This window comes from Cavia porcellus, unplaced genomic scaffold, assembly GCF_034190915.1.
Source record: "Cavia porcellus strain 051 isolate PalLab524CR breed Dunkin Hartley unplaced genomic scaffold, mCavPor4.1 scaffold_9, whole genome shotgun sequence".
NCBI lineage: Eukaryota > Metazoa > Chordata > Mammalia > Rodentia > Caviidae > Cavia > Cavia porcellus.
Genome location: NW_026947492.1, coordinates 45,857,717 through 45,878,703, shown reverse-complemented (window position 1 = coordinate 45,878,703; position 20,987 = coordinate 45,857,717). Strand labels below are relative to the sequence as shown.

Here is a 20,987-nt window from a genome sequence, read left to right as displayed (position 1 = left end):
GTACACGTGTCCAACCATGGGGGCTGTGGCAACAACCATCCCACATAGTTGCCATGGAAATATGAGTAAACTCATATATAGCATCTGGCATCAGCCAGAAAATTAAAATTAAGAATAGAACTCTATAATTGTTGGGGAAGGCACCTGTTACAAGACAGGTATGCAGAAATGAAATATCTATGTTAATATGAAGACTAAGGACAGAGGAGGCTGCTGAGTTTTTCAGTCACATGCTTCTCACATCGTATTAATGATCATTTCCAACTTGGAGATTATAGGTTATTAATATTATTAACATTATATGCTGAATTTCTTTTTTGCTTTTCATTGACTTCATTATTTTAATTGACATATAAAAGTTTATCTATCTATGTATCTATGTATCTATGTATCTATCTATCTATCTATCTATCTATCTATCTATCTATCTATCATCTATCTATGAGGTTCCATATGTTGTGGTTGTGCATGTAGACATTGTATAACAATGTTCAAATCATGCAAAATGTATCTACCTCTTCAAATAGTTACCATTTCTACATGGTGCATTTCTTTTCCACAATAATTTAAATACAAATAGTTTCTAATGCACATTCTCTATGGTAACATAAGTGTGTCAAGTTTTAATACATTTCTTAGAGATTTTTTGATAAGATTCTTACATGTTATGCTATTTTATTCTCATTGATGCCAAAATATAAGTTATCTGAATTGCATAAATGAAGAAGGCAAAGCTAAAGAACTGACCAAAGGCAACAAAGGGAGAGGATGGTGGGGCTGAATTTAAGAGCTCTCACTGCTGGCATTACACAGTACAACTCTTCTGAGCCATCTGAACAACTAGGAGAGAATCTTGTCCCAGCAGCTAAAAGAATGAGCATAGGGATTACAGAAGGGGATGAATCCTTTATGTAACAAATTTCTATTGGTTGGCATCAAAATAATAAGTTATGAGAAACAAAAAGGTTGATTATTTGTAGAACTTAAAAAATGAACCTGGGGCAAATAGGATTATTTTATATGTTTATAACATATATATGATGATTATGGTTTTTCCTTAAACACTTCTGGACAGCTTCATTAACATATAATTGACTTAAAAATCACATGCATTGAAAGTGAATAAGTCAAGAAGTTTACAGATGTGTAGACTTCCATGAAACTACCATCACTTCCATGTTTTCTCCTGCACTTTGCAATCTTTTGCTCCTTCATTCCTGTTCATAGGAAACCACTCATCTGCCTTGTATCACTATAGATTACTTTGTAGTTTCTAAAGTTTTAGTGACATTGAATCCTACAGTATATGCTTTTTTCTTTTCCTAATTTGAGCTCCACAATTATTTTGATTACTGATATATTATAATTTAATTTCACTATCTCCCTACCACACCTTTCCCAGATATCCTTTAAACCTCTAAAAGCCTATCTCCCTGCTTCCTACCATCCCTCTGTTATTTGTTCTTTAGTTTGCTAATATTTTGATTTTCTCATGTAAGAGAAACTATGCAATATTTAGTCTTCTCAATCTGATTAATTTTACTTACCATTATTGTCTCAAGATCCATCCATTTTTCTGGAAATGACTCATATTAATTTTTCTTTATGTTAGAGTGGCATTCTATTGTATACATGTACATGTACCATATTTTCTTTATTCATTTCTCTATGGATGGCTAAATGTGATACTTCATAATTTAGCTGTTATGAATTGTGCTACTGTAAATGAATTTGTATGTATCACTGTACTATGAAAACTAAATCTTTCAGGAAGATATCCAAAAGAGGAATATTGGATCAAATCAGTTACATCCCTCAAAATTCAAAAGACTTATTTTTTCCAACAATCTTGCCAATATTTATTTATTTATTTATTTATTTATGTGTTTTGAGTCCTTGATGGTATCCGTTCTTATTGGTGTAATGTTTCCCAGAAAAGAAGGATTGGGGATATAGCTCAGTGGTATAAGCACCTGCCTGGCAAGTGCATGGTTCTGAGTTTGATTCCTGGTTTAAAAAAAAAAAAAAAAAAAAGAGGTTTAAAAAATTACATAAGAAAGTCAAGAAGTTTATCTTTCTGAGACTTAGTAGAAATGTGAAAAATTTAAAATTAGATGCGAAAATTGAAATTGTGAAGCATGTGACAATGATATTTGTTCTCATGCATTTTTTCTTGAAAATTAAAGAAAAATTCTTACATTGGAAGATCTTGAGGTAGAATGCAGAAGGAAATTAAGAGAAGAAAGCAGACTTACATTTAGATTATGCCTATGTGGATTTCATCATGCATTTATCTTCCATTCTTAAATCCCTTGCCTGTTCAACTACCCAAATAAGAACTGATATAAAGTTGATAAGTGTGTATTTCACCAAGCAATAACATTTAAAAACAATCATGGTCAGACGTTTGCTATCTTCATCATTATACAAAATAGTGAAAAACATGGGACCTTGAGGAGAATACCTTATATGAATTCACTATTTTCCTCACTTTGATACTGATATGGGATAGGTTGTCTATGGAATGGAAATGGTTCTTGAACGATTATCATCACACTACCCCCAAAGCACTCTGGTATTCTAACACAATGCATAATGGCAATTTTGTCTGAATAAAACTATTTTATAAGTGTGCTTACTCTTATTATGCAATGTGGTATAAATTAATCACAAAAATTTTATCAATTTTAGAAAACTTTAATGTCCAAAGAAATTGATGTATACATCAATATTAACTCTGGTTACTAATGTTAAGACTCTATGAATGTGCTTCAAATAGTACTAGCCAGATTCTGTGTGTAACCCTTATTGTATCACTTACAATATTGAATTTCAGTTTTAATTAGCATAACTATCTCTTTTCCTAGACACTAAACTTTTGAATGCAGGATCTAGCATTATCTTTTTTCCCCCCTTACCACTAAGGCAGTATTTAGTACTTTGTGAATCTTGATAAATAATTGTAGAAAACTGAATGAACGACCATGCTTTTATTATGTTTCATGAAACATCCTAGTTATACATAACAAAATACTTGATGTTATTTTATGATTTATTAATTGAAATAGGAATTGGATTTACCCTTTAACATTCCTTTATTCATTCTTCAGACATTTATGAAGCTCACGTTTTGTACTTACACTGTGTTAAATGCTTGAGACAATAGAGATGAATAGAATGTAGTCTTTCTGCCTTCAAGGATGCCAAGAATTGTTGTATTTTGGAGCTCATATGATCTTTTTAGCACAGGGGGTTACAGAAATGTATCATTTCTTGAATGATATAAATAGAAATAATATAATCCTTTTAAATCTCAGTAGAGTAAACACTTGCTCAGATACGTTTTTCTTAGTGAGTCTAAAACCTGTTTATCACCATTAAGTGGTAATACTCACTCTATTTATGCAAGAGACCTTTTATCTAACAAATTACAGCCACTACCCCCCTGACACACTTTATGTAAATTGGAGCTTGAGCCTTTCCCACTTTAAATGAAACAATAAATCTTACTATTGCAAGTCTTGTTGTATTTGCTGTTCTCCTGTGCAAACCCTTCCAGCCGACACTGAAAGCGATGCTGCCAAAATTCTTGAAACCAAGGGTTTCGAAGGTTTGTTTCTGGCCGGAGCTTCAGATAATAATCATCAAACCACTTGACATCAGGAGACTGGAGCTTGATTGTGATTCCACCAACAGCTTCTCGCTGATATCCATCTGTCACATCATACCTATCAGCCCAGCCATCGCTGTAGAAAACAAAGAAGCCTCAATTTAAAACAGAAATTTGGGCAAATGACTTATTTGCTTTGTAGAATTCATTTTGAAATATTGGTAATGCAATGGCTACTTCAGGTCACATGATAGTCCTGCATTATACCTTAATGCCTGTTAATATGCCAGCTTGTTAAAATTACATAGTAACACAGTAAAAACTGTGTATCTCAGATTGTTAAATCAGCCTCACTTACCTTGATCTGCAAAGCATAACTTAGTGCTTTTGAGAGAATTTTACCAGTTTTAAAATGCCATATATCAATGATGGCTAACGTTTTAGAGACCAACTTTTCAAACTGCAATTCAAAACCCACTTATTTACAACAAAGTATCAACACTGCAATTAAACCTGAATACTGAGATTTTATTTTAGAAAAAAAAAAAAGGTCTAACTTGAGAATATCCATGATACAGCATGAAATATCAGCATTTAATAGAATGATAATTACCTGCAAAGTTTTAATATAACTCAGTACCAGAGCACTTGGCTAGTATGTAGGCGGCCCTGGTTTCAATACCCAAGATACATGAAACCCAAAGTGTAGATAATTTAGGAGCAAAATAAAAGACACATAATAGTATACAGGGGTGGGGAGACAAGACAGAGAAAGGGAAAGGGAAGCATAAAGGACCAAGATGTGGTATGGATATATGTGTGTGTGTGTGTATCAACTTCTACAACTAATGTACCTATTATGTATAGCAAATATATACTACTAAGTGAAGAAGGAAAATGAGAGCATTCACACCATAAAGCTATAAGAATATAAAGGATACAAGAATATAGCAGAATAGGGAAAAGTATTCTAGTGTTCTAAGGTTTTTGGATACTTCCTGAGACATTACAATGAAAACAAAACACAAGAAACTATTTAAAACAAATGTGGAGGCACATGTCTATAATCCCAGCACACTGGAGGGGTAAGACAGGAAAATTTCAAGTTTGAACACAGTCTTGGCAACTTAGTGATATGGTAAGACTTGTGTCAAAATAAAATAGGCTATGGATGTAGTTCAGTATTAAGACTCTGGATTCAAACCCCAGTACTGGAAAGGTAGAGACAGAGAATGAGAGATTGCTTAAACCACATTTGAGCAAACATTAGGGCATCCAGAGGGAGGGAGTTTCTGAGTTGTTCCTCTTCTCTACTTAATGCACATTGTTTGTGCAGTGTGTTTGATGGGAATAAGTGGTGCTGTGCTCTCTCTTAGGAAAGGAAAACTTTTGACAGTTACAGAAAATAGTACAAAAGAAATAAGGATATTGAGAGAGCTAAAGGAGAACATAGTATAGGCTCCAAATTCAAACAGGAAGGTATTTGGATTTAAGAAAGGAGTGGAGGTTAGTGAGCACTAAGAAAAGGCTGAAGGAAGTGGTTTACATTATCAAGCATTATTTGTTTCACTGATATGATCTTTTTAAGTACATTGTGCGCTTAAGCTTATTTTTTCCTGAATGAGAGAACATGATTCAGTATTTGGTGTAGAAAAACAGTACTGGGGAAAACATTATTTAAATAATTGCAGTAACAGAAACTTAAATATCACATGGTTTCTCTTATATGAGAACTCCACACATAAGTAAATTATAGCACTAAATAAAAGATAAGAAGATAGATCTTTTGCAAAGAATAAGAGGAACAAGAGATGGAGTGGGAGAGAGGAAGAGGGGAAGCAAATAGGACAAAATTAAAATGTGTTATGTGCATGTACTAACTCCTCATGAATGTAATCAATTTGTACTAATAAAAATAAACAAAAATGGAGCCGAGGATTTAGCTCAGTGACATAAGCACTTGTTTGTTAAGTGCAAAGTGATGAGTTCAGTCCCTATAAAACAAACAAATCATAAAAATGAAAAATAACAAAAATGTATTTTTTCATTATGTCCTGATACACCAACCCTGACTTAAAAATTAACAACTGAAAGTTATTCCAATATGTTATATGTTACTTATTAAGGTATTACAAATATTTGTGTCATATGTTACTTATTAAGGTATTACAAATATTTGTGTTAAGTTGAGATACTTTCTAAAGCATCCACAGTGTGAGGAGAAAAATGAACATACCAAACAGACCAATAATTTCTCTACATCTCTTTGACAAGATAACTCATTAAAAGTTACAAATGGTGAAATTTTAAAAACTTTGTGGCAAGATCAAGACAGAAAAAAAAAAAAAGTCAAAGTAATGCAATATGTTTTGTCCCAATGTTGAATTTGATTACTTCACACATTATCTTTTTTCATTTTCAGCAACAGAAGATTTTATTTAAACCTGACAAGCTGAAATGAAGTGGGCTTGTTTGCCTTGTTTTCTCCCTCTGTTGTGGAAGGTTTATTATGTCACTGATAGGAGAGTGTGGGTCTCACTGGCACTCCAGGAGATGCATGGGCGTGCTGCAAATGAGGCAGGAAGCTCTGTTTGTCAAGCAGAACACCATTCTCCAAGAAAGGGAATTTAAATTGTTCCTTTTGTTAACATTAGCTCAGTCTTATGTAATGCTATGATTATGAATATTACATAAGAAATGAAAGATTATAATAGGTTGAGTTTACCCTTCACAATTCATTCATTGAATTTCCTGGGGGTTGTAAAAAGCTTGTCTTCATAAACTTTTTTTCAGGGTGTCTATGCATAGAAGAAAAGTGTCATGACCAAAGACTCTTCATATACTTATCTATCATCATATTTTTCTCTGTCTTTGCTTTTTTCCAGTTATAAATCATTCAGTTCAAGAAATCATAAAAGATAACATTATATCGTTAATGTTATAATTTCAGGTTGTAAGTTTAAAATTATATGTTACAGATAGTTCTAGTCAGAAACAAAATAAAATTATAAAGAAGTTAGTGTAGAAATGAAAAAGCTCAATTTCCACCTGACAAATGGGTGTCATTCTATTTCAATGTAGTGAGAATATCTTCTAGCGAAGGCCAGAGAAAAGTAATTTGAATCTGACTAAGTTAAACGACGCTATACTGCCTTTGGATGATTAGATATTAATGTTTTCGTAAACATATACTTTTAGGATCTGTTGAAGATGATCACATATCTCTAAATAAGAAGTAATAAATCCAAAGGTAAAATGAAATGCCAAGAAAAACTTGAATTACATTCTACCGCCTACTGCTTTTCATTAGTTTGACAGAGTGGCACTTCAGTATCTTGATATGACTTTATGACTTGGGTGATATGTATTTTACCAGAGTGATGTAAAAAGGAAGATAAGGAAAGAAAATGATATTTACTCAAATCTTAAAACATGAAGGCATTTATTATCTGTCGATTCACCCATCCAATTTGTACCACTTCTAACTAGCAAACATTTTATTTCTTTTCTTATGGTATACTTTACTGTTTTCTTTCCAGTTTTTTGACATCTGCTTGATTATCTACCAGATGTGTGTCTGGACACTCAGGTCTGAAAATATCACAACAGTAGAGTGCTTGTGTAGGGAGTGATCTTAGTGTATTTTAACTAAAGTAAAAAAAAAAATTATACATATTTACCCATTCTCAGAACACCTCTCCAAGTGATACTTAGATTCCTTAAATCTTCTCTGAAGATATTTTGCTCATTTAGCAAGAATCAGCTTTTATTTTCACCCTAATGTATTACCAGAAATATGTACTTCTGTAATCTACCCTTCACCTTCCTCCTTTTTATAACTTAGAAAAAAAAAGTTTTTAAAAAGGATAGAAATAATACAGAATTTAAAAAAAACAGTAAGAAATCACTAGTTGATATATTACATATTGCTATCTTAGAAGTAGTGATTCAAGTCACAAAATCAAGCATAAAAAGTGGACATCAAACAATGACAGTACAAAGTATTCTGTTTGATGAACTAACAAAAACTTAGTAGTATGTTTATCTATCAATCTTATTTCCAATTATTTTTCAAAATTATCAACTTGTGAAAGTTGTATTTTCTAACAGAATATTTTTATTTAAAATAAAATTGACTCAAATTATGCAGCTAAAATTTGTTTTCTTTATATAACCTACTTTCTTTATAAACAGTTATTAAACATCATCTGGATGTAAATACTGTAATAAAAATATTTTCAGTTACTCCATAGTGTAGAACAAACATTTATTTCTTGCCTGCCTTTATATTCATTATGGGTAGCCTATTACTGCTCCAGATTGTATTCATTCTGAGATGTATCATGAAGAATCAGTCTCCTCTGGGACATGCTGATTTTTGTAGTAAAGAAAATTATGTATGAAAATCATGTGATGATTCTTAAGGATTATGCTTCTAACTAGTACTTGTTACTTCTACTTGTATAGTGTATTAGTCAGTTTTTCCATTGCTGAGACACAATACCTGATACCACTTAAAGAAAGAGATGTTCAATTCAATTTATGGTACAGGCAGTTCACTTCATAGTTTAGTCCAGTGAATGAGAAACTTTTAGAGACCAAGTGTCCAAACTGAAATCCTCAAAACCCATTTAATGCGATGTGCCAACATTGTAAGTAAATGTTAATAGTGAGAGTTTAGGTTAGAAAAAGCAAGTCATGGATTAGCATGTTTTGTCTTTTTAAAAAATCCCATAAAAATAGCTTTCAAACTATTACAAACAGCCCACAGTGGAACTCATGCCACACTGGGCTATTGGCTCTCAGAAATAACATGATGGAAAGATGTGGTGAGGAAAGCTACTCCTAGAAGCTGCTACTTCATAGCAGCCACAAAGCAGAGAGAAGTGAGAACTTCAGAAGAGAGGAATACCTCCAAAGGCATGCCTCGAGTAGCATGCCTCTTATGACCAGTTTTTACCTCTTAATAGTACATTAAGCTATGAGCTCATCAGCGGATAAATCCACTGTGAGTATTGTGCCCCCATCATCTAGCTACTTACCAAATGCCATATATTTGAGCACTGGAAGCTTTGGGAATATGTTTCACATCTAAAGAGTAATAAATGTTATTGACCAAAAGAAGTCAGATGCTTAAGACAAAACTAAATGGGGCAGGCATCTATTTTATTTCCAGAGAGAAACATTACATATTTTGAAGGAAATTCAGTTTATCCTATTTACTACATGTTGACACTGAAAAAAAAAACATAATTTCAATAGATTTCAAATGTTATAATCTTAGATTTCACAGACTATTGGAGGGATGAAAAAGAGAAAGACATACAAATCAATCACCACACAAAGTAACCATATACAAATAGGTATAAACTAAGTGCAAAAGAATGTTAGTAAACAGTTAGCTGTGTATAGAAGGATAATATTTAAATTCAATTTCAAAAATGCAAACCATGGAACAATAAAAGCACTTTGAAATCGTTTTCTAAGTCTTCACACTGATTTCTACGTTGCAGCAATCTACACTGTAACAGTGAAGGCTTCCCTTTTCACCACAGCCCAGCCAGCATTTGTTAGTTTCTTTATGATAGCCATTCTTTCTGAAGTGAGATGGGATCTCAGGGTTGTTTTAATTTGCATCTCTTGAATGACCAATAATGAACATTTGCCGTGTATTTATTTGTAGTTTTTATTTCTTTAGAGGTGGATTTTCAACTCAGATGCCTTTTTAGATTGAGTCAATTTTTGGTGACCAAGTTTTTTCAGTTGTTTTTATGGTCTAGCTATAAGTCCTTTGTTAACTGGCTATAATTTTTTCCCACTCAGTCTTTTCACTCTGTCAGTGATTATTTTGTGCAAAGCTTTTTAATAATGTGAGATCCTATTTGTTGATGCTTTGTAGTATTTCCCATGTGGTCTGGGTTTTCCTCATGGAGGTCCCATTCACCCCAGATATTTCCACTTCTGAGTGTCTTTCCAGAAGAATTAAAAACATCATATCACAATGATATATGTGCATGTAATTATAGCAGCGAAATGTTTAGTAGCTAAAGATGGTAGAACAGTAAACAGCAGAGTAAACAGTCTCTCTCAGAGAAACAGTCCAGATGCTGGAATATAGCATCACAGGGAAGATACGAAAGAATAAAGTGGGTATTCTGGACCCAGGAAGAATCTAAAGTGAGAATTGAAGCCCACAGAGAGAGTAAAAAGAAAAACTTAAATTAAGAAGGCAGGAGCTGGTAGCGCCTTCACCCAGAGCAGAACCCACTGTGCAAGAGGAGCTGTTGTTACCTGGGGATGCACAATCCACAGTGATGGTGGTGGCTGTTGACCCCAGAGGCCTCTACAAAGAAATGCGATGGTGGAGAGGACTTCACTGGCTGGCAGTGAGTGCAGAGGACTCAGGCCTCCCACAAGAGAAAATGATTGGCCAGGAGTCATTTTGGAGTCAGGCTGGATAAGCCCAGATCCAGAACCGCTGCTGACTTCCTCCAGTAGCTCTTAGCTGGGTGCAGACCCATGGAAACAGCTTGGACTAAGCCCCACCCCCACACCCATTCCAGTAGCAGAGGTTTCCCATTGGTGACCAGCCTAGCAGCCAGTTGCAGCCAGCGGACCAGGCCCACCCCTGCATGAACTCTGGCACCCATTGTGGAAGATCCCCTCCATGATCAGCTAGGAGGTGTTGGCCAGCCCTGTCGCCATGCACACTCCACCAGACATGGTGGGGGATGGCACAGGTTGGGAAAAGCAGAAGACAGCCCTGCACCAGTGCATCCACTGGCCACCATCAAATACCCGTAGCCAGCACTGACTAGAAGAACCAAACAGTCTCACTTCAGAGAAATTGTAGCCAAAGCAAGAAGTGGCTGAGACCCCATTAACTTGTCTGGAAGAACTCAGGAATACGTCAACACAAAGAAACTAAAGAAAGTCTCTTGCCTCCAACCCAAGTAGAGCAAGCCCAGGAGATGTAAACATGGAAGAGATTAGGAGTGACACACTTGAAATTTCTGAAGTGATGGCAAGTGAAGTAAAGTAACAACTTCATGAGGCTATAAAAGAAGTTAGAACAAAAGTAGAGTCCAAGTAAAAGAAGAAATGAAAAACTAATAAAAGAATTGCTAAGCGCCTCTAAAGAAGATGTAGATTAAACAAATGGAGTAGCATAAAAAACTGAAGGAAACCTTGATGAATAATATAAAAAAGATTTAAAATACATGAAACAGATTCAAAGAGATATCCAGGAAATTAAAATCTCCATTGAAAGTTGGCAAAATCACTTGAAAGAAACTGAAGATAGACTATCAAAACTTGAACACAGGTTATCAGCTTGTGATTGTGAAAGGAAAGATATCTTAAAAATAAAAAGGAACCAACAAGTAACAATTCAACAGCTTCAAGACAACCCCAAGAAATGTAACTTAAAAATAATAGTTGTGGTTGAAAAAGTAGGTGTCAACACAAATGACAGAAGTCTGTTTACCCAAATGACATCAGAAAAGTTCCCAAGCATGGGAAAAGGAAGTGAAACTCAGATAAATGAGGCACATAGTATTACAGCTAGCCATAACCAAAATAAATCTACACCTAGACATATAGTAATCAAGATCCCAGAAATTCAGTGCAAGAACAGAATATTAAAAACTGTTAGAGAACCGAACTAATCACCTATAAAGGAAAACCCATCAGAATCATGTCAGACTTCTCAACATGAACGATCAAGTCAAGAAGTGACTAGAGTGAAGTGTTGCAAGTCCTGAAAGAAAACAACTTCGATCCCAGACTGATGTACCTTACAAAACTATCTTTCAGAATTAATGGAGAAATAAGATACTTCCATGACAGAACAACTGAAGGAATTCACGACCACCTAACCAACCCTACAAAGAATACTGAAGGACATTCTAGAGAGAGATAAAAAAAGATCATGGTTCCAGTAACAGTGGCAGAGGGGGGATCACAGAACATGGCAGACAATTGAATGGAGGGGAAAAATCAGCAACCAACAGCAGGAAAATAGCATGGCAGAGCAAGCCAGTATATGTTGGCCATAACCTTTAATTTCACAGCCTCAATTCACCAATAAAAAGAAAGAAGCAGAGTGGATCATGGGATAGATCCATCAGTATGATTTTTATAAGAAACACATTTTAGTCAAAAGGAGGTTCACTAACTGAAAGTCAAAGGAGAGAGAACAGTGCTCTATATGACAGGGAACCAGAAAGCAGGGGGTGGATTGCCCATCAGCTACAGGGGGGAAAAGAAAGACAAATAATTTCTATACAATGGAAAGCAACTCAGCTATAAAGAAAGATAATCTTAAGGCTCTTGTAGATGGATACAACTTGAGATCATGCTCATGGAGGAAATGGTGCAAAGTCACATGGATTAATATTGTGTTGTCTCCCTAGTATAAAAAAACTAGAGGAGGTAGTGGGGTCCAAAATGCACAATACATATTGTGAAAGTGAAGGGGGAGGAAGTGTCTAAAAAAAGGAAGGCAGTGGCCATTGTAATCTATTATCATGATTTGAAACTTGTATTGTTTTCATCATTTTGTTTAGTTTGGTTCTATTCTGTTTTGGTTTGTCTAACTTTATTATATTTGATGGCATGGACAGACATTTGAAAGATAACACAATATATTATGGTAGCCATTATTGATTTCTTATTATATTGTTTTGAAGCCCTGTATTGCTTTCATTGTTTTGTTTTGATTGATTTTATTCTATTTTGTTTTGTTTGATTGTATTATGTCTGGTAGTATAGAAGACTTTGAAGATAACAAGAGGCATTATGGTAGCCACTGTTGTTTTACTGTTGTCTTGTTTTGAAGCCCTGTATAATTTGATTATTTTGTTTTTATTGGTTTTATTGTATATTATTTTGTTTGATTTTATTATGCCTGATGGTATGGGCAGTTATTTTGAAGATAATAACAGGTATTATATAGTGATTATTGATTTCCATTTATCTTGTTTTGAAGTCATATATCATGTTCATTGTTTTGTTTTGACTCTATTCTGTTTTATTTCATTTGGTTTTGCTTTTTTCAAGATAAACAAAGAAATTTAGTAGCTAAATTTTGGAAACAACTGAAATGCCCGTCAACTGAGAAAAGGATTCAAAAATTGTTTTATTAAACACAATGGAGTACTACTCAGCCAAAAAGAAGGATAAATTCAAGACTTTTATAGGTAAATGAATGTAATTCGAGATCATATTCATAAGTGAAATAAATCAGACCAATATGTTAAAAACATTGTATTGTCTCACTAGTGTGAGAAGCTAACATGTAAATGAGATCCAAAATATAGAAAAGATATTGTGAATTATGAAGAAACTGTTCAAAGGAAAAGAGAAACTGATGGGGGAAAGAGGTAAACAACGAAAAGGAAAAGGATATATATATATATATATATATATATATATATATAAATAGTTAAGATTGTTATACAACTAGTTTCTCTTAGTTTATTGAAAAGAAAGGTTTGTGCTAATATTATTTAGACAGTATTTCATGCCTATATATTGTATTCTGAGTAACTACTATGAACATAACATGATACAGTGTATTAATTATTGTTATGCTCTTACTACCCTGCTTTAATTCATTTTGTTTTTCTTTTGCTCATTAAAATAAAAAATTTCAATATAATGAAAAAATACAAGAGTCAACGAATAGTGAATATTAAGCAATGTAAGTACATAGGGCAAACAGAATTAGCGTGTTAATGAGAAAGTGAACATTGTAAATTTTGTTTTATGTCATCCCAAAGATTTTGGATCTCATGAAGGTGGTGGGAGCCAGTGGTAGCTTATACGGTATAAAATGATACAAAGATAACATGATAACTGGATGAACCATGTCAGTAGTGTGAGTGATAGTTCAGATCAGTTGATCATAAATTTTTGAGAATCAAGTTACAAAATACATTGCAAAAGTCAAGGAAACAAGCCTTGCTTATTTAAAAGGCTTCGTTCCTTGAGTGCTCTTTCTTAGTTTCTTTCCAAACAATCAAATAGTTGAATGTGTTTGGGGTTGTTCCTGAATGCTGTATTATTCTGCTCCATTGATCTTTGTGTCTGTTTTAGTGCCAGTGCCATGCTTCATTTTTATCAGAGTACCTTTGTAATATAACTTCAAGTTTGGCACTATTATTATTCTTTCTGCTTTAATCTTTTTACACAGGATTTATTCTGTTTTTCTGGTTCTTTTCTGATTGCACATGAATTATAAGATTGTTTACTACAGTTCTGTGATGAATGCTGTGGAAATTTTGATTGAGAGTGCATTAAACCTGCATGTCAACTTTAGAAATATGGCAATTTTGACTATATTGTATACCTAACCCAGGAATGGGGTGTCTTTCCACTTGTGATACGTTTTTAAATTCCTTTTTCAGGATGTATATGTGTTCATTGTCAAGATCTTTCACTTCTTTAGTCAGGTTAATTCCTAAGTATCTAGTTTTCTTGGTGCTGTCATGAACGGATTCACAATAAATGGTGTTGAAGCAAACTGTTGGTTGTCTACCTGCAGAAGACTAAATCTAGTCCCATATCTTTCATCATGTACTAAAAAGAAATAAAAATAAATCAAAGAATTAAAGGTTAAAACAGAAACATTAAACTGCTGGAAGACAAAATTGGTACAACTCAAAGCGATATGCACAGGTGAAGACTTTCTGAACAGAATCCTGGTGACACAGGAAATTGTACCAATGATTCAAGAAATGTGATCATATCAAAATAAAAATCTTTTGCATTGCAAAAGAAACAGAATGAAAAGACATTCTACAATACAGATAAAAGATTATTTCCAGGTGTACTTAACACAGAGGACTAATCTTAAAAAAGTAAAGATTCAAAAAATAATTATACTCCCAAAATAAAAGATGCAATCAAAAAACGGGCAAGTGAAATGAATAGAAGAAATACAAATGGCCAAAAATGCTTAAAGAAATTCTCAATCTTGCTGACCACCAGAGAATGCAAATTAAAGCAATACTCAGATTCTATTTTGCTGCAGAAAGAATGGCTTTCATCAAGAAATTCACTAATAAGAAATGCTGGAGAGGCCACATGGGAAATGGAACCCTTCTGCATCGTTTTTTGGGAATGTAAATTAGTACAACCACTTTGGAAATTGGTATGGATTTTCCTCAGAAAAACTGTGCCTAGAAATTCTACTAACACAGTTATTTCCCTTTTAGTGTCCTCCCAAAATAATAGAAGATATCATATTACAGTGATACATACATGCACATGCTACAGCAGCACAATTCATAATGGCTAAATCTTGGAAGCAGCCTATCTATCAACAGATGAATGAAGAAAATACAGTATTTATACACAATAAAATCCTACTCTACCATAAAGAAGTCATTTGTAGGAAAATATATGCACAGTGAGATCATATCTTATGTGAAACAGATCAGATGAGCAAGCTTAAATATTACATGGTCTCTTGTATGAGTTACTGAAGGTATAAAGAGAAAAAAGACAATGGAAGAAGGGATAATAGGAAGAGGGTCAGAGATTGAGGGAAGAGAGGGAAAGGGGTTGAAAAAAGGAGTTAAGAAGTGTTATGTACATGTAATGACTCCAAAGAAATAATGAAAGCATTATGTTTTTGCAAACATGTACAAAAAAGGAGAAAGAAAGAGTACCAACAGATGAATGGAGGAAGGAGGGATGAAAGGGAATTAAATTGTATTATGTACATGTCCTAATTCCTGAAAAAATGTAAATGTTATGGACTACTAAATGTAGTAACACAATCAATATTTTAAAGAATCAAGAAGAATGAAAATTTAGTTAAAAGAACAACCGTAAGAGTGGGGAGCTATGTATACAAAATTCTAACGTAGGATTCCTTGGACTGTAATCAGTATGGCAGCTCCAAGTCATGTCCTGGAAAATATAGGAAGAGAACAGGTTTGTGGTGAAAAGAGAGAGAATGAATATGACTTGCCACATGATCATATTCCTCTTATAAGCTCTATAAAACATTTTCTAGATTTTTACATGTTTTCTACATAAAATTTATTTTTAAGCTTTAAAAGAATACTTTATAACAACTTCTTTGGTCTGTGGTCCAGCACCATCCTAATATTAATAAAATAATATCTACCCTAATAGAATCTACTGTTATGTGTATATTTTTGTATTCAGAACATTGGTTGTTGATGCTCAAACATACAAAATAATGACAGCTATAGAAGTCCAAGTTTTGTGTACTGGATACTGTTATATATTTAAAAATATTTTAACTTTAGTATTATTTTTCTTACCAAGGGTAATGAAGTAAGCAGTGTAGGGTTAGAAACCAATAGATCTAATGGTATAAGACATTGTAAAATATAGAGACTCCGGAGGGTTAGATAGCAAAAATAATAGGTAAAAATAAATTCAAAAACTATGCAGTAAAAATGTAACAACCATTGTTAAATTCCTATCATGTTTTGAAATCCTATATTGCCATTGTTTTTTTGTTATAGTAATTTTGATTTTGTTTTTGTTTGTTTCTTGATTTGTTGTCTTTAAAATAAAAAATGCAAGAAATGTAAAAAACTATTATGCAGTAAAAAATTTATGAACTTTATAAACAAGAATAAATGTTAAATAATTTTACAATTGTCTGCCTTATCAAAAACTAAATCATCAAAGTACAGCTAATATATTTTCATTCAATTCCTCGTTTTCAAAATATATTATTGTAAATGATTGATATTTAAAATGCAAAAAGAACATGTAGCACAATGCTTTAGGTCATTCTTTATTGACAGTGTCAGTATGCATATTAAAGTATTAATTCAGTAAGGATTCTGAGTGTCTCTTTATTGACAGTGTCAGTATGCATATTAAACTATTAATTCAGTAAGGATTCTGAGTGTCTCATAACGATAGGTTTCAACACATGCCCTCCAGGAGCCAACAGTCCTTTAGGCAGGTCCTGCTTGAATGGACATTGACAAATTCCAGCCCATTAGCTTTACTTCATTTATCTTTAGGGGACTGAATATACTCTTCTTTTAACTCAGTCTTCATAAACAATGCAATTCATTAGGTTTCCAATCACTGAATTATCATTTCCTGAAAATCGCTTTCCTGTCTTGTCTCCTGGAGATTATTTCCCCGAAGAGTATTGTTTCTCAGAAGAGGATTCTGAATGCTTTGAAATCTCTAATTTTTACATCTTTCAGTCTCTTGAGTTATTTACATGGAAAGCTAATGACATGCAGTGTGTCAATGGTTAAACTCTTCAGTGGAAGTGTGGTTATTCACTATAATTTAGGAGAGACTATAGGGAGATATGTAACTGTTCTACCTAAGATAGGAATAAAATCTCAAGTAAATCACTTCAAATTATGTTCCAAAATACTCAATACCAGGATACATTATATACATGTGCATCATGATCAATAGAAGTTAGTGGTCATTAAATTTGAGATAGAAGATATGAATTTGAGAGAGGAAAAGAAAGAAATGTTATACATACACAATAATCTTTGCTTATTGAAATCTTTAGCTCTGTTTATTGTGATGATATTCATGCCACTGAGACTAACAACACACATATTATCTTTTAGAAACAGCACATTGTTTTTCAGACATATTATACTTTCACATCTCCATTCCTTTAAGTATGTTATGCCCTCAGTACAGGGTGCCATTTTCCCAGCTCTTCATATGTCATCTAATTTGATAAATCTAATTCATTCATCAAAGAGACAGAATGTAACTATCTTAGTTAGTCTCCTCTTGTTGGGACAAAACATCCAACACACAAATTTAAAGGATTGTAGGTGTCAGCCCTACTGATTTCAATGCAGGGTGACACATGTCAGAGAGGCAACACTTTATAGTGGTGGAGGATAACAAAAGAAACGAGGAGGAAAGAGACTCGTTCTTCCCCTTTTATCTTACACAGACTGCTGGGATTAGAGTGGTGCCAGACCAATCAGTGGGCTGACCAGCAATCACTCACCTGTAACCCCCTATATCCTTAATCCCAGAATTGCTCTACAAATCAATCACAAAGTCTAGATTCAGTTGCTTTTGAAAAAGACCCCTCTAAAAGTACGTGAGGCTTTCTGCGGACAGCTAGACACAGACCATAATAGCTACATTGAAATCTTTTATGAGCATCCTGTACTTAATAGTTTTCTCTGCCTCTAAAGTTTTGTGACTTTCATTCATTTACTTATTGAAAAAATATGCAGTTAATTAAACATGCGGTAGGTTGGCATGGCAAGATTTCTGCTTTCATTGAGGCAACATTATGATTCTTTTTTGGTTTTGAAATTGACAGTGCAATAAAAGTTAGCTACAAATATTTGTTTCTCTCAATTCAGATATACATTTTGTGTTTTGTGTTTTTATATCGTAATATTTATTTTAATGGCTTGCACAAGAAAAAATATACTTTAAATAGCAAACTTAAAACTACCCAGAATTTTTTAGGTACCATATCCTTCATTATTAATTCAGACTATAACACTATCAAATTCACCTTAAAAAATGACTAAAGACTGAGTTTGCTTCTCTCTCCAGCATGGTCTGCTCCATGCTCTACGTAATGCTATTAAGATTAATGAGTACATTCATTAGGCCACAACCCAGCAATTTTTTTCCACAAAAATCTATTCACTATCCACATAATTATTATGGAGACTTCTGTTCTACCCACATGTTGTCATCATTCTGCCAGATATCTTAACAACAACATTTTAAAGATATTTTTGAATTTTTAAAAATTCTATTACTAGGAATCTATTGGCTGCTTCACTATCTTCATATAATATTCCTTTTACCATCTGGAAGAGTAAGATTTTAGGATTTCTAAATAATAGTGAAAACCAAGAAGGATTTGAGATTTTAAGTAAAAGCTTTTGTGAATATACAAGAAACACCTGTGAATAGTTTCATTATAAATTGAAGCAAAATATAGAATTTTTGAGAATAAGGACATTTTTGACTGAAAATCAATTTACCACTGGAGTTTATGAATCCTAGGGATTCTTATTTTCTAGGATTTATGATAGATAAGTGGCAGTGAAATGGAAAATATCAAAATATACAACAGAAAAAAAAGAAAACTTAAACTGAAATTTGCTCTCTGTCTAGCATAAATTGATTTTCATTGTATAACTTTGCCTATATTCTATGACTTAAAAATAATACTTATTAAAACTAGTTGTCACAGCTAAAGAAACATTAATCTAGATAACTACTGCTTTTTAGGGATTTTCAAAATATAAATGAGATCATAGAATAGGGAGATTTTTTTAGATGTGCCTGTTCTATTCTGGTGAATCTTGAAAAGATACTGGCTTTTCTAGAAGAAGAAATTTAAACTGGAGGGGAATCTGATGAAAGAGAGCTGGAGGAACATCCCTGTTTTTGTCTTTAAAGGAACTATGTTTGCAAAAGAATGCAGTGGCCTCTATGAGTTGAGAATGGTTCCCAGATATTAACCCGGTAGAAAATGAAGACGCAGGCCTACTTCCATGAAGCATCTGAAGTCAGCCAAAACTTGACTGTGCTTGGAAGCAGATTCTTCCATGAAACAAAGGAGTGCAACTTGTTGGCTCTCTTCACTTCAGCCCATTTGACCCTGAGCAGAAGAGCCCAAAATGCTATGTCTGGACTCTAGAACTCCAAAAAGTACAAAGTTATAAATATATATCAATTTGAGCTGAAATGAACAGAATAAAGCAAGGAAAAAACAAATTTAGTAATAGTGAGCATTTAACCTATGAAACGTGATGAAAATAAATAAAGTATATAGTCAAACCCCAGGAGAAATGGAAGAAGAGTATGGGATAGAAAAAATATTTGAGGAGATAATGGAAAATAATTTTCAAAAGTTAATGAAAAAGTAAACTGTTGGGCTTGGGATTTAGCTCAGTGGCACAAGTGCCTGCCTGGGAAGTGCAAGGTCATGAGTTCAATCCCCGGTTCTAAAAAAAAAAAGAAAGAAAAAGAAAAAGTAAACTGCTAGTAAATGAGTGTCAAGTAAAACTAGTACCCACAAAAGGCTTATTGTAGTAGAGTTGCTAAAAGCAACTGCTTGCAATGGTTGATACACTGTGTCAACTTGAGTTTAGCAGTTTAACTAAGTGACTCAGCAGGGGTGCAGGGTGCTCAGTTTGTAAACATCTTTAACCAGTGCAAGAGGAGGATACAGAGCTGGTGTGAGTGCTCTACCTGCCTAGGTGGGTAACCTACTTACAATTTGGGGAAGAAAGGAGGCTTGCCCTTTCCCATTTTGCTCTTGATGCTTTTGCTGTCTTTAGCCTCCAAGAACAGTTAAATCTGTATCATGTAACCTTTCCTTAAAGCCAATTGATTATGGCTTTAAGGAAACCTTTACAAAACTGTGAGCTAATAAACCTTTCCCTGTTTAACTAAAAATGCCATGTATTTTGTCCCAACAATGAAAGAAAAGTAACCAAGACAAAATTTACTACCCTAGAATCGGGACTGGTGGTTCAAGAGCCTTTGGGGAATGGCTTGTGGGAATAGCTTAGAAAGATTTGGAGACGTCAGTTGAGAAAGTAGAGCAGGAACTCCTTAGGCTGTTCTCTATGGGAGATCCTGGTCAGAGCTCAGAAAACCAGAAGGTTGATAGAAATCTTGCCAGTAAAGACCAGGCTTGGGAGGTTTCTGCCGGGAAGAAGGACTGCATTAGTTATTGGACTCCAGAAGATGTGTGTTTTGGCTTAGTAAAGAGTTTTTCTGCATTTTTATCATGTCTAAAACTTTGCCTGAGAATAAGATTAAGGGCAGCAGACTAATCTGGAGAAGAAATTACTATTTATTTATTTTGAAGATAATAAAATACAACAGAACAAAGCCAATTGAGACAATAAAGTGAAATTGGTACAGAACTTCAGAACAGAACCAGCATAACAGTAATAAGTACCATAGTATGTCTTGTTATCATCACAGTAGTTGTTCATTCAATCAGGTAGAGCAAAATCAAAGCAAAAACAGAACATTATAAAACTTATGCCCTCTTTTATCTCAATCTCCACTTCATTATTTACTTTTTTATTTTTATCCTTTTAATTAAGGAAAAATAAATAAAAAATAGCAGGATATATTATAGTAACCCACTTTGACTTTCCATTATCTTGATTTAAAGCCCTGTATTACTCTCACCATCTTGTTTTTGACTGATGTCCCCCTATTCTGTTTTGCTTGATAGTACCACGTTCAAAAGTTTAAGCAACAGCTGTGAAGATAGAGAGATTCATTGTAACGCCCATTCTCGTTGACTATTATCTACTTTTGAAGACCTATAATGTCTCCAATGTTTTGGTTTTGTTGGTTTTGTTCTTTACTGTTTTGTTCAATTTTATTA

At 33.7% G+C, this 20,987-nt stretch overlaps 1 protein-coding gene across 3 annotated transcripts in view; it reads right to left on the bottom strand.

Annotated features, from left to right (window-relative positions):
- The window catches only part of Grm5 (glutamate metabotropic receptor 5), a 478,225-nt gene that overhangs the window by 127,059 nt on the left and 330,179 nt on the right, over positions 1-20,987 (bottom strand). For all 3 annotated transcript variants that reach the window (XM_063256291.1, XM_063256289.1, XM_063256290.1), the window contains exon 4: positions 3,511-3,746. In XM_063256291.1, coding sequence (XP_063112361.1) covers positions 3,511-3,746 — 236 coding nt within the window. The remainder of the gene's footprint in view (positions 1-3,510; positions 3,747-20,987) is intronic.